This window comes from Pararge aegeria, chromosome Z (genome assembly GCF_905163445.1).
Source record: "Pararge aegeria chromosome Z, ilParAegt1.1, whole genome shotgun sequence".
Classification (NCBI taxonomy): Eukaryota; Metazoa; Arthropoda; class Insecta; order Lepidoptera; family Nymphalidae; genus Pararge; species Pararge aegeria.
In genome coordinates, this window is record NC_053208.1 from 17,541,216 (window position 1) to 17,555,547 (window position 14,332).

The 14,332-nt window shown below is 37.2% G+C and overlaps 1 protein-coding gene across 1 annotated transcript in view; it reads left to right on the forward strand.

The window, feature by feature from the left end:
• The window catches only part of LOC120636616 (solute carrier family 15 member 2-like), a 78,274-nt gene that overhangs the window by 50,447 nt on the left and 13,495 nt on the right, over nucleotides 1-14,332 (forward strand). The window contains exons 22-25 of the mRNA XM_039908176.1: nucleotides 2,448-2,684; nucleotides 4,978-5,223; nucleotides 11,289-11,392; nucleotides 12,043-12,189. Of these exons, the coding sequence (XP_039764110.1) occupies nucleotides 2,448-2,684; nucleotides 4,978-5,223; nucleotides 11,289-11,392; nucleotides 12,043-12,189 (734 nt within the window). The remainder of the gene's footprint in view (nucleotides 1-2,447; nucleotides 2,685-4,977; nucleotides 5,224-11,288; nucleotides 11,393-12,042; nucleotides 12,190-14,332) is intronic.

A 14,332-nucleotide genomic window follows, 5' to 3' on the forward strand; every position in this document is an offset into this window, starting at 1 on the left:
CATAACATAGTATTTGTAAGACAATATAAAAGTGGATATAAACAGTCGATTTACAAAAAATGGTCCAGAATTCTTTTTTGGGATTGAGTATACGCTTTTATAATAAGATTCCTTTGATTTTTTTATGAATTTTGGACCTAGTAATGCATAAGTTTAAAGAATACACAATTGATGATTTTTTTAAAGGTTAAGCAACCTTGTCATCATCCGGAAGCATCCGGCTCCGCTTTCATCTCTCATAGAATAGAAAAATGAATATTAAACGTAAAATGTAAATAGTCGATGTTGGAAAAGAGCAACTGCTGAGTTTCTTACGGGCTTCTTCTCGGTAGAATCTGCCTTCCGAACCGGTGGTAGAGTCGTTACAAACAGACAGACTTGACGTTTCAAAAGTATAAGCAATACTTGAAATAAAACCTAGGCCTACTTGAAATAAATGAATTTTTAAATTTAGAATTTCGAAGTTTGCCTTAATCATTCAAGCAAATGATGTTAAATAGCTTCATTTTAAAATTTGCGTGCGAGTAATCGAATTCGGTTCCCCGAAAGGAAGCCAGTAGGTGCCTTTTACATCACCGCATATTTATTGCTTGCACATTATTTTTTTCCAAATGTCTTAAATTGAATTTAATAAATATATACTACGACAATACACACATCGCCATCCAGCCCTAAAGTAAGCGTAGCTTGTGTTACGGGTACTAAGATGAATAATTATATGAATAATATACTTAAATACTTATAATATATAGATAAACACCCAGACACTGAAAAACATTCATGTTCATCACACAAGCATTGTCCAGTTGTGGGAATCGAACCCACGGCCTTGGCTCAGAAAGCGGGGTCGCTGCCCACTGCGCCAGTCGGCCGTCAAAATTATCTCTTTCCGACAGCGCCACTTACCTATATTAGGGATTCCAGAAGAGTGCAAAATAAGAATATTCTAAGCTAATATAAAATATTTAATATCCTTAAAAGTTACATCCCTATTCAGCATGAAGTTATTGCATTGCATCTATTTGCATAGTGGTTTCACAGAGTAGTCTCAAAAATATAAATTCAAAATTCGAATTAGAATCTGGTAATATTTACTCAAAATGGATAGGATTGATGCAACAAAACAGGAAATTTATGCTAAAGTAATTTTGCATAAGCTGTCGTATTCGATAGATTGTAATTCTAAATTCATACGTACGAGAATACCGGTAGTGCGGGCCCCACTTCAATAGAAATACCACATTGATGAAACAGATTTTAGAGTAACATAATATAATGATTCTAAAGCTTATAGGTGTAACCAGTGTGTAACAAGTACTTTGCGCTCGGATGCGGTGTTTCATAACAGTATTTGTGAATTTTGTAGTGTTTGTGGCGCATCCTGTCTTCTATTATGAATTCTAAATTGTTTTTGTTTGTTGGTTGGCAACGTATTGATGGCATTTTATGTTTTTATGTTCATTCTAATACACAACTGCCTTGTTTGTCTATTGGTTCGCATGTTTGACAACATATCCCAAAATCATGGGTTCGAATCCCGGGTTGATTCACAATTATTAGGTATTGAGTACTTCTCAACATACATAATCCTTAAGTAGGTATCAGGTACCCGGGGTTAGGAAGTTGTTGGTGTCAACCCCCATGCCCGATGCAACACGATAAGCCATCGTTCCCGGTGTTATTAATTATCACATGTTGTGTATCGTGTGATCGACTATCGTTTAAGTCCGCCAAGCTCATGTGAGCAGCACGGTGGGTCAATGCTCTAAATGCCTCTTCTTCGAGAGAGGTGGTCTGAGTGTATATGCAAGATTAATTAGCTGATTATGATCTTAACTTTTATCTATAGTGTATGCTAACTAACCTCTTCATGCTTACATCCTTTAGGATTTCGGTAGGTAAATAGGAATAAAGAAGTTACGTACTGCTTACTAACTTCTCCCGCTAAGCAGTATTGTTGCAACGCTGTGTTTGGGTTAGAGGGCGCGGTTGCCGGTGTAATTTCAGGCACATCAAAATAATATAAATAAATATACTCCGACACACACATCGCCATCTAGTCCCAAAGTAAGCGTAGCTTGTGTTATGGGTACTAAGATAACTGATGAATAATATATTTATGTATATTATTCATAAAAATTATAAACACCCAGACACTGAAAAACATTCGTGTTCATCACACAAATATTGTCCAGTTGTGGGAATCGAACCCACGGCCTTGGACTCAGAAAGCAGGGTCGCTGCCCACTGCGCCAATCGGCCGTCAACATGACGCTTAACACATGCGCCTCGGATTGATGGAGACATAGCGAAAAGTTGCAGGACGAGCTCCTTGCATGCAAGTGATGTGTTGCTCTGGTTATAGGTGATGGTTTCCACCTACCATCAGGTGGGCCATCTGATTGGATTAAAAAAAAACTACCTACTATATATGAATCGTCTTACAGGGATCTCGCTGGACGTTTCAGGCTTCCAGATTGCGAAGCGAAGTTTTTGGTATAACTCTAATGCCTGATCAGCTGCAAGTGATGAATCCTGCAATGGTGTTATTCATGATACCAGTGTGTCCTGGCGGTGTCTGGCCAGTTTTACCTGAACTCTCGTCTCTTAATAAAATGTTCATTGGAGGAATACTAGCGGCGATGGCTTTCTTCTGTGCTGGCATACTTCAGATAAGCATAGAGGTACTTGATTTGCTTAACTATAAGACTTGATAATATGAGTAGGAAGTAAATGGTAGAAGCGCGAAGGTGTTACGTGTTTCTATAAACGATGGAAGCGGTGATAGCCCAGTGGGATGAACTTCGTCTTCAGCGTCTTCTTCGTGGGGCCGAGTTCGAATCCTACGCACCTATAACTTTTCTATATTAAGTAATTAAAATATCACTTGCTTCAACGGTGAAGGAAAACATCCTGCCTGAGAGTTCTCCATAATGTTCTCAAAGATGTGTGGAGTCTGCAGAGATTGCAGCTGTAATAGCGTTTCAGCTCGATAACTGTTTATTGCTCGTAGAGTTGTAGGTCAGGAATCGCAGGGGCTGTTGAATATATAACTTCTTTTAACCAGGCCTCGGAACCGGTTTCAATGTACCGGAAAATTTTGGTTTATAACCGGTTTATTTTCGTCCGGTTTAATGGTTGAACGAGTCTGCTATAGGTTACCGTTCTTAATGAGCAAAGGATTTCATAACGTGTTTAATCGTAAATTATTTTTATGCAAGAAGTCTCTTTGTCGAATGCCTTGCTCAGTTCGGGACGCGTGCGTGAAATACTTCGCTGCGAAGAACAAAAATGGTATAAATATAAATATCTTTTTAAAATGATTTTTGTCGATTCTTGTAAATCAAGATGTTTAAATAAAAAAGCTTAATTTTAGGTATTAAAATTACTTAGGTACCCTTAATATGAGGACACTTTTGGCATATTAATTTTTTTTATTTATTTATTTATTTAAATGTCCTGCCGCTTCAGATTACACGTACTGCAAATCACAAAGAGAAATTGAAATTCGTAAATCCGGTTAATTTCAATCGATTGAGTGAAATTAAATAAGAACCGGTTTCTCTATCATTTGATTTCCCTACATTAGACCGCAGCGTTCATTAGTAAAAGCTGTAGTAAACAATTGAGTAAATTATTAAAATATATCCCCTTTTTATAGCCCCGTTTTTGAAGTCGGTAGAATAAAAATATACCTAATATGGTATTTTCTTCAAGGTGATGTAATTCAAGTCGATAAATATAAGCATGTACGTAGTACAGGGTTAGGTGTGTTTATCTAGTAGATAAATATGAACCAGTACCCTACGGGGCTATAAATGTCATGAAAAACAAATCCAAACAAGGAATTCCGAATCGTAATGTTTGACCGGACATCGAAAAGGAAAGATAGCTAGTGAAAATTAATTGTTTAAAGTGTTGATTTTAGCTTGGGATGCTCTCTGAATTATTAATTTACTTTAACTATACTAAGAGTTTTCCTCACGATAAAATATTTGCTTTAAATATTTGTTTCTACTATTTTGAAGAACGTATTTCATCTAATAATGGAAAAGAATATTTTAGTTTAATAAGCTCGCACTGCGCTTGGGACAAAATATAAAATTACGAAAATATAATCATTATAGATTAAATGTTCGAATGAACATGAGCAAGACGATAATTATGTGTAACGCTCATGTTCCGCTCCACCCAGTTATTGTTGGGAGCTCTGCACTCGAAATTTTAGACGTGTGAATATACTAAGACACTATCCAGCTAGTTAGGTCCAATTTTGAGATAGAGGTTCGGGAAACTTCGTAACATCTTTTCGTCCAAAATATGTCAGTGTCTGCAGACTAAAGTCATCGAACAGTGCTTGTTGCCAGTGATGAGTTACTAGAATAAGAAGCGTGGTCGCATTCTGTGGACCTCATAAGAAGGCTCAGAGTCACTCAGCAGGCGTTGAAGAGAGCTATGCTAGGAGTATGTCTACGTGATAAAATAACATGAGGAGATCCGTAGAAGAACTAGAGGTACCGGCACAGCGAGTCGCGAAGCTGAAGTTGCAATAGCGCATTGAGGGGCACAAAGGGGGCTTAAGGTGCTAGAATGGCGACCCCGCACCGGTAAACGTAGTGTAGGTCGGCCCCCAACGAGGTGGACAGATGACATCAGGCGGGTCGCTCGGAGCCGCTGGAGGCAAGCGGCCCAGGATTGTAGTTTGTGGAACACCCTACAAAACACCTATGTCCAGTTGTGGACGTCAATTGGTTGAATTGATAATTATGATGATAATTAAAGTTCTACTTGTTGATCTGAGCTCTGCAAGTTATCCTTCGGCTTCAGTACATTCTTCAACAAGAACTGAAAGAGGCCGTCAACATCGCATGAGAGTCGTTCTGGCAAAAAATAAGTTTTTTGTTTAATGAGAATGTGAGTTTTTATAAAAGATGTAATTTTTTTAGATTTATTTGTATAATAGTAAAACAATTGCAGCGATCGACATTACAAGTACCAGGGCAACATCAAACGGGAATAATTTTGCTCAACACTCTGGCGTGCTCGATGGAGTTGGAGGTGATGGGGGAAGGCCTGGTTCTTGTCGAGCAAGGCGGCACGGCCCTCATGACGCCACTGCCACGTCGCACCTACGCCATTGTTGCAACCTGCCCGAGGGATTGCGCCGGCAGGATTATGAAACGACACAGCATTAAACTTAACTTGAGAACTGTGGCGGGAATGGTGAGTACCTAATTTAAAATACCTTTGTATGATCTATGTCACATATAAATCAAATAAGTCTCTTTGCGGGGACTTTTGAGATTATTCAATCATTGTTGTGCGGGATAAATAACGTAAACGTATCAACATGAAATAAAAGAAGTTTAGCCCCGTTTATTATTACACATATTATATACTTATTATTTGGATATTATTTCCATTTGTGCGCCATTGCTCTTTCTAGAGTTTTTGAAAATAAATTTTGATCCTCTGATCCGTGCTGGTCTGAAAAGAAGTAGATACAACTTACGAGACCACTTTTTTGTTTCTTTTTGAAGACTGCCCTGGCGCAGTGGTGAGCGGTGCCGGTGTTATTATATATAGGACGTCCCGGGTTCGATCCAATAGCAATTTAGGAATATAATCCAAAATACAAATTAACTAAGAAAATATCCTGACACACGTAAACCACCACTTTTCTTGCCGGGTGGGAGTTTCGCCCTTGGCTGTGCTCCAGTACAATGCCACATAAAAATATATACCTGATGGGGATTGGTGTAATGTAACTGCCTGTCCCTGACAGGGTTAACCCGCTAGTGCATCATCATTCATCACATAACAATAAGACTTACTAGACTCACTTAATTTTTTTAGAGACCTAAATACTTTTGAATTGCCAAATACCTAATTATAAATTATTAATTTTGAATATAATAATACCTACTAGTGCAATCATAGCAGCGGACTGTTAGTAATCATATCGAAGTGCAAATGTATTTTTTTTTTGTTTGTTTTATGTCTCAAATCTCACGAATAAACAGAAAAAATTAAAGTAAGATCAGTGCTTTCACTACTGAAACTCCATCATAACCACACACTGGTCCCATTGGCGTGCATTAAGGGTATCCACAGGGCATGCACTAAGCGGATAGATCATATAAAATAAAAAAATGTCCAATCAGAGTTGAAGAAAATTAAGGATAGGCATTGTATGAGTTATAAGAAGCCTACCAATAAGTTTTTATTACTCGTACTGGAAATTTTCTTCATTTTATATCATCTGCATTCCCTGTGCATACCCTCTATGCACGCCACTGACTGGTCCTTACAACTTTACTAAAGTAAAGCACGTTTTCCTTAGCCCCTCGGGAGTTGCTTATCGTTGTTTTTAAATTTTCATTGTGATAAAATATTAACAATACCAAACACAGTATTCAAGATATGTAAAATATTCCCAAAATTTATATAATCGACTGTAAATTATTGTTTTTAATTCATAGCCATATGAAAACAAGGTAACTGGTTAGCCGATAATTTTAGTGCTATTAATGAAGGGGGAATTCCATGAGTGTTATTTAAATATAATATACCTTCGTTTAACATAATGTAACCACAGCTAACAATTCCATAGTTGCATTCATACCAGTTAGTACTGACCAATAGCCGTTTTTCGTGGTTACGGTCAGCCACATATACATTTGAATGGAAAATATTCTGGAAATCCCGTATCAAATTATGCTTTTAATTAATTATTTAATAATAAATCATTTCCCCATATCTCCTACAGGCTACAATTGACTTATTACGATATTGTTGCAGATGATGAAGATCGCACAATTTATTTTTCTGTCGCTCTAGTAAGATTTTCTTGTTCGAAGTACAGCAGATGATTTAAAGAGCCACTTTCTGAGTGCGGGCTTAAAACGTTTAATAGGATTAAGGCCCGGTTGTGTCAAGCACTGATTATCTTAACAAACATTCGCCATAAATTAATTCATTATATGAATGGCCATTTAGCCTAATTTTATAAGGGTATATTTCTGCAACTCTAATAAAACGAATGCCAATAAAAAGCCAAAGAGAGGGTCGTTTTGAGTTAATTTCATAAGTTCGGCAATTAAAAATTCAAATAACGTATTAGTAACAAGCGACTATCTTTCATACTATCGTGGGTAAAGTTCATTTTTATTATGTTGGTACAGTTTGATAGTTATAAATATCTTCTACTGCCTCAGTACCGATCAATGAACGCATTTTCTCGATATAAATTGTAATTGCAAATGTATTTTCGCATTTTAGACGCCTTACTATTTTTTTTACTGCATCATAATGATCTTAGAAAAAAGGAGCCAGAAGAAAGTATCATTTCATACTTAATACCAGTACTCTTTAACAAAAAATTTTTGACTAATTAAGGTGGTATTAGTGGATTTAAGTTAAAATATTTCGCAAGAACATTTGGCAATAATCAACACATAATAGAGCTGACGGATGGTAAAAAATACTTTTTTTTTGTCTTTAGTGCGTTAACGCCTTATTTAAAAGTTATTTTCAGTCATAATTCGTTGATGCAACCGGCCCTAAGTGTTTGTTGGGAACCGCAAGGCAACAAATTGAATATTTTGATAGCCATCAAATGACTACTCTATAAATAAGAAGCAGTTGAGTTCTGAGAAATGTTTTAAAACCAATCTTTTAGTATTTCTTGTATTTCATTAAGGTCCCTTTTTGTATAATTTGATTTTATTGCTTACAAAAACCGTCATTTGAAATACTTTTACATGCAAAGCACATGAGTCAACATTTTCAAATCGAAATTTGCACGAATAGCACAGGAAGGCTACCAAATATTGGACGAATGATTCAAAGTCAAAGTCAAAGTCAAAAATATCTTTATTCAAGTAGGCCCATAGGTGGCACTTTTGATGCGTACATAAGAATTACACGGTAGTGAGATGATGGCGATAACCACATTCGTAAACTTAAAACTAAAGCTACGAGGGTTCCAAACGCGTCCTGGTCTAAGAAGAAGCCCACAACAAACTTAGCCGGGTGTTTTTTTTGTTATCACCATCTCACAATGTTATTATAAATTATTAGAAGAGCAACCTGGTTAGAGCAATAATTTACACCCAAGCTTTTTTATCGTTTCCTATTATAGTATAAAGGACTACGCTTTATACTATAATAGGACTTTTCTATAAGCTGACGTTTAATACAAACTTTGAACTTTTTAAGAGACATCTCCAAGATGTCAATTGGTAGTTTATTGTAGAATTGTATGCAATTTCCTTTAAACGAATTATGAATTTTATGTAACCTAGTATATTGCACTGTAAGTTTATTCTTACTTCTAATGTTTAAATTATTGCAGTCACATTTTTTCTTAAATTTAGAAATGTTTTTATGAACGTACATTAAATTTTCAAATATGTACTGACTATACACTGTCATTATTTTAAAATCTTAAAATTTATCTCTCAATGACTCTCTCGGACCCATTTTGTTTTTGAGCTATGGATTTTTTTTCGAGCTATGGAAGCTCTTTCTTTCGTATAGTTCATTGCTTTGGGCTATCGTAGGAAGGTCAAGATATCTAAGGAGGACTATGTGGTTCAAAAGAAAATGCACCCCAAGTACACAGACATATAATGCCTGCACAGCGTCTTGGCTGGCGAAGACGAGGTTCCCGATTTCTGAGGACATCCAGACGTGGGTCTCTCCTCAGTCTCGGCTAAGCCCTAGTCCAAATGTATAAAAAAACTCAGTCCAAACGCCAACCCAAACTGAAGAGCTCTTCCGGGGAAGTACTACTGCCATGCTTATTTCGACCATATAAAGCAGCATTGTTGTAATGCTGTGTTCCGGTCTGAAGGGCGTAATATCAGGCACGGGAGGTTTAACAGCTACCCGTCAGGTGTATGGGCGGCACGTTGCACGACACGTTTCTTTCATGCCCTGCGCAGTGTTGCTCTACTCAAAGGCGAAGGTTTTCAATTGATCATCAGGTGGGCCATCTGCTTGGTAAGTAAATTATTACTACAAAAAGAGGTAGGAACCTCACAGAGAGCAATCAAAAAATTCAAAATTCATTTATTTCAAGTAGGCCTAATATAAGCACTTTTGAAACGTCAAGTCTGCCTGTTTGTAGTGACTCACCCACCGGTTCGGAAGGCAGATTCTACCGAGATGAAGCCGGCAAGAAACTCAGCAGTTGCTCTATTCCAACATCAACAAATTACATTTTACATTTTAACATTCATTTTTCTATCTTGTGAGAGATGAAAGCGGAGCCGGATGCTTCCAAGCAACGTTGTCATTAAAAAATTCATCAATTGTATAGTAATAAAAAACCTTCCCGGATATGTGCTCGCCCCAAACACCCGCTGCTGTTACGGTCTTTTATCTGTTTCTATTTTGTTTGTTGGAAACCCTTGTCGTATCACCTCTTCACTTTTGCGGAGTTTTGCGTCATACCTCTAGCTGTTATGACAAATCATTCACCACGATTATGGAATATAAATACGCTGCCTTCCGTGCGTGATAGTGCTTCTCTGGATGTCTTCAAGAGAAGATGGCAATATGTACGTGTATATGTATAAGTTATTATGGGTTAAGTTTTTCAAGTTAAGTTTATAAGGAATAAATATTTTTAAGTACAGTACTTATGTACATTAATAAAATACCTACTTTTAACTTGTATCTATAGTTATCGAAATAAAATTATAAGTTCTTGACTTGACCACGACTATGTGACCCCATCCTGGCGCCAAAGCTGGATGGTTGGATTGGCCTTTGTTGAGACCAATGGTGGTTATGACCTTTCGAAACAAGCACGAAGCAAAATATACAACTAAGTACGTAACGTAAAAAACTGCAAAAAATTATGCAGTTTAATAATAGGTTCACTAATTACGAGTGATTTTGTACTGTCTATTGTGGAGTACGTACCGTATTGAATCTAGATTGAATTAATATTTTTATCGAGCACTATGGCGCTACCGCAACATATCTATCTACTGTGTCCAATTAGCAATATTACAATGCTTTAAGAACTGCACAGATACTCCATAGTAGGATTTTCATTTAATTTATCTACACTCTTTGACATCAATATTATCATACACGAATTGTGACATTTTGTTTTATAATTCTATTCTGATCTCCGATATAGTTCTTTGTTTATTGCTATAGTTTCTTATTTAAAATAGCTTAATAAGGCAAGTACCTACCAATTATTAGTTACTCATCATCATCTCAACCAATTGACGTCCACTGCTGGACATAGGTCTTTTGTAGGGAGTTCCACAATGCACGGTCCTGGGCCGCTTGCCTCCAACGGCTCCCAGCTACTCGCCTGATGTCATCTGTCCACCTCGTTTGGGGCCGACCTACGCTGCGTTTACCGGTGCGGGGTCGCCATTCCAGCACCTTAAGACCCCAACGTCCATCGGTTCTCCGAGCTATGTGCCCCGCCCATTGCCACTTCAGCTTCGCAACTCGCTGAGCTATGTCGGTAACTCTAGTTCTTCTACGGATCTCCTCATTTCTGATTTGATCACGTAGAGACACTCCTAACATAGCTCTCTCCATCGCCCGCTGAGTGACTCTGAGCCTTCTTATGAGGCCCATAGTTAGCGACCACACTAACTCGCTAACTATTAGTTACTAAATGGTCAAAATTTCGTTATTACCATTTCATTTCCATGTGCAATTTTTAATATAATTTTCTGGGAGTCTCCGTCTGTGGCTATAGTTCCCATCGTACCAACAAAGTCGTGCCTCTAAGCGATTAAGCATTCCGATACGACGTCGCTTAGAAACCGATTTGTGGTATGGGTTTAATATAACTTAAGGTGTTGAGATGTATGACTGATATAAAATTTTGTAAGCATTGTTCTTAACACAGAATAAACGAAACTATCGCACTTGTATGCAGTGTATTGTGTCCAAAGACAGAGAAGGCGGCTCGAGCACGTCTCACTTCACATCCGCGGAATGTTGCTATTTCTAATTTTTTTCCATTTTCCACATTTATTGGTAAAATAATTACTGTCAACTGTTAAATGAATTAATTGACTAACCCCTATTCAAGAAATACTACTAAATTGGAGTGATTTTTGATGATTCAATATTAGTCTTGTACACGGCTTCTGTAGGTTCTTAGTTCTGTGACAGTATACTGACCAAACACGCGTAGCGTTGCATGGGCTAAATCGTGATATTTTGTCACTGCGCCTTCATGGTTTAATTTTTATATAAAACCTTTAACGGTTTTTAAAGTTATATATATGTTTTATTTCCAGTTCATGCCATTAATCATCGGGCAAAATTCTGACGACCAGTTATCATTTTACTTCATGGACCCAGGACCGTTTTCGAAGTCACTTACTGGTAAACCAAAGTTGAAGTAAGCATTTATTTTATTTTAAAAGTTCGCACTGAAATGTTTCTAATTGTATAGAGAGCATACATCGAACAGAGTGCATAAGATCAGCACAAGTCGAGCGTAAATGGCATGTTCACGTAAATTTCCCAGGGATAATTAAATATCAACCCTATCCAACTCTAATAGAGTTGTAAATAGTTATATGTTAAATTTAATTTGATGTAGTAGACAACGCACGGTGTGGCTTCGAGAATGCTTTGAGAAGCATCGGAAACTCGAACAGAAGTGAACATCCTTAAGGAAGAGCATTGGGGACAGAGCGTTGCGTTTATTCAATTCCAAAAGAGTACCAAAATATATAAGTAACAGATTGATTACACGTATTCTGTTTTAAAGTTTTTAAAATACAGGAGCTTACTTTCATCGCTTAAAGTAGTATTAGTTTTAAAAAAAAAATTAAATTAAATACGTTGACATCTTAAAAATAAGGATCATAATTATGAAACAAAATGCCAACAATATTACTGTATGGACCGCAGCGTATTTTTACGGTTCCACTTAATAAGATCTCATATAAGAATGTTGCTGCAGTCCTAAAGAAGGTCATTTCATACCTATACAAATATACTGCGTTTATACACGTAGAGGTGAATAATATTGCTCAATTTAAGGGTCGTGTACATAGGCGATACCGGACCTAACAAGAACGTTTCTATAGAGGTGGAATCTGAGAAGCAATTATGTGATATATACTACGTTTCGGACGCGCCCGTCGATCATATCGGCGAGTCTGCCTACATGTGCCTTCAGCCGGGAAAGTAAGTATAAGACTGATTGTTTAATACAACTCAAGTCTAAATGACTTTAGACTTGAGTAATTAATGGCTTTTATATGTGCCAACTTGGTGCCAAAAGGTTTTTTTTTCCACAACAAGTTTGCCCTTGACTGCAATCTCACCTGGTGGTAAGTGATGATGCAGACTAAGATAGTAGCGGGCTAACCTGTTAGGGAGTATGGTAGTCATATCCCTAATCGGTTTCTACGCGACATCACACTAAATCGCTTAGCAGCACGCCTTTGTCGGTAGGGCCGTAGGTACTAGCCACGGCCGAAGCCTCCCACCAGACTAGACCAGAGAATATTTAGAAATTATAAGTTCCCAAATTGCCCCTGATAGGCAGGAAGGTCATAATATAATACAATAAATAAATCAAAATAATATCTTCTTTTAAATATATAAAAAAGAAAGTGTGTGGGTATGTTCCGTATAGGCTCCGAAACGGCTAGACCGATTTCAATGAAACTTTCAGGGAATCTCCGGATTGACCTGGCGATTAATCCTGGCGAGTAGTTTGGTGTCGATCGGAGCACTACCGTCATTTTGAACTGTCAAACTGTCGAATACAGCTTTTATTTGCTATGATGATATTCTATTGTTGGGTGTACATAATGATCTTCACCCGCTCGAGAAGAGAATAGAAGCGAATGAATACGGAGGGAAATAAATGTTTTAATATATTATGAGACTTAAATTAAAAATTTAATAATGTAAGTTTACTGTTTAAATAATATAAAGCAAAATCTAGCCCGGCAAAGCGGGCTGGGTACGCTATTAGTATATATTATTACTATAAGGTACTTTCGGTTCATAATAGATTCACAACTCACTAGGTATATGGAGAAGACATGAAGTACATATATTGATCGGTAAAAATAGTGAAAGTTAATATTGACTAAGGACTCTAAAGAAATAGTTGTATATGATTGTTAGTTCTTAAAATAAGACAGACCAGACAAAACAAATATGAAAAATAAACTTATTAAGTACTTACTATGTCTATTGGTAGTCCTATTAATGGCTGGTCATATGACATGAAATCCGGAACCGCCGGATGCAAGCGGCAGTCAGGGTGAGACTGATGAAATTGGATCTCCCCAAAATAATTCTCTAAGAAATCAAAGGATTCGATTTTTCATTACAGGCGGATTTCCGGGATAAAAAGCAGAGTAAATCCCTCCTGGTATAATTCTCTACCTGCCCGTAGAAAGAGTGTACCGTGTACCGTAACAAAAAGTCCAAAATAAAAAAAAATAGTAGGTATTTGTTTCGATCAAATAAAGAAAGTGTGACTCAATTGGCCTTAATGCGTTTTGTTTTTCTAATAAATCTTTTTTGTGGATTGGAGAGTGTGCCGAACCTACCACCACCTACAGTGAGAAAGATAAATATGCTTATATAAACTGAAAAACTTTTGGCTGTGTCAAATGTTGCACGGTTTCAAATAATAAAAACTAGTCACTTTATCTCAATTTTGAGTAGATTGTGTTTTTGTTAGAACCATCACATCAACCCATTTCCGGCCCACTACAGAGCACGGGTCTCCTAATACAATCAGAAGGGGGTAAGGCTGTAGTCCACTAGGCTGACTCACGTAACTTTGAGAACATTATGTAGAACTCTCAGGCATGTGGATCATGCCTCACGATGTTTTCCTTCACCGTCAAAGCAGGTGATTTAATAACATAACTTAGTAAAGTTGGGGTGTGTGCTAGGATTCGAACTCGGCTCCCCGAAAGTGAAGTTGAGCTCCTACCCGCTATCGCCGCTTCCGCTTCCGCTTTTGGTTAGAACATTCTCGGATAACTACTATACGTTCAATTTATTCTGTACACTGTTCTGAGAACGAACTGATAGGTTCGCATTCAATTCAACCATCTGCATTGGCATTTATTGGATAAGTGAACACTCTTCACTAGTAATTGCCGATAGCACACTTCGGCTCTCGTTAAACTGGTTTAACTTGGTTAAAATTGCATTGGTATAAAATTGGTTGGTATTCGTTTATTTGGTGTAAAGTCAAACTACAAAGAAGCACAGCCAAAAATGTTTTTGGTCATGGGAAACAAGGTTTCATTAATAATAAATAAAAGGAAGATAACCCAATCTTTATTGCATTGGA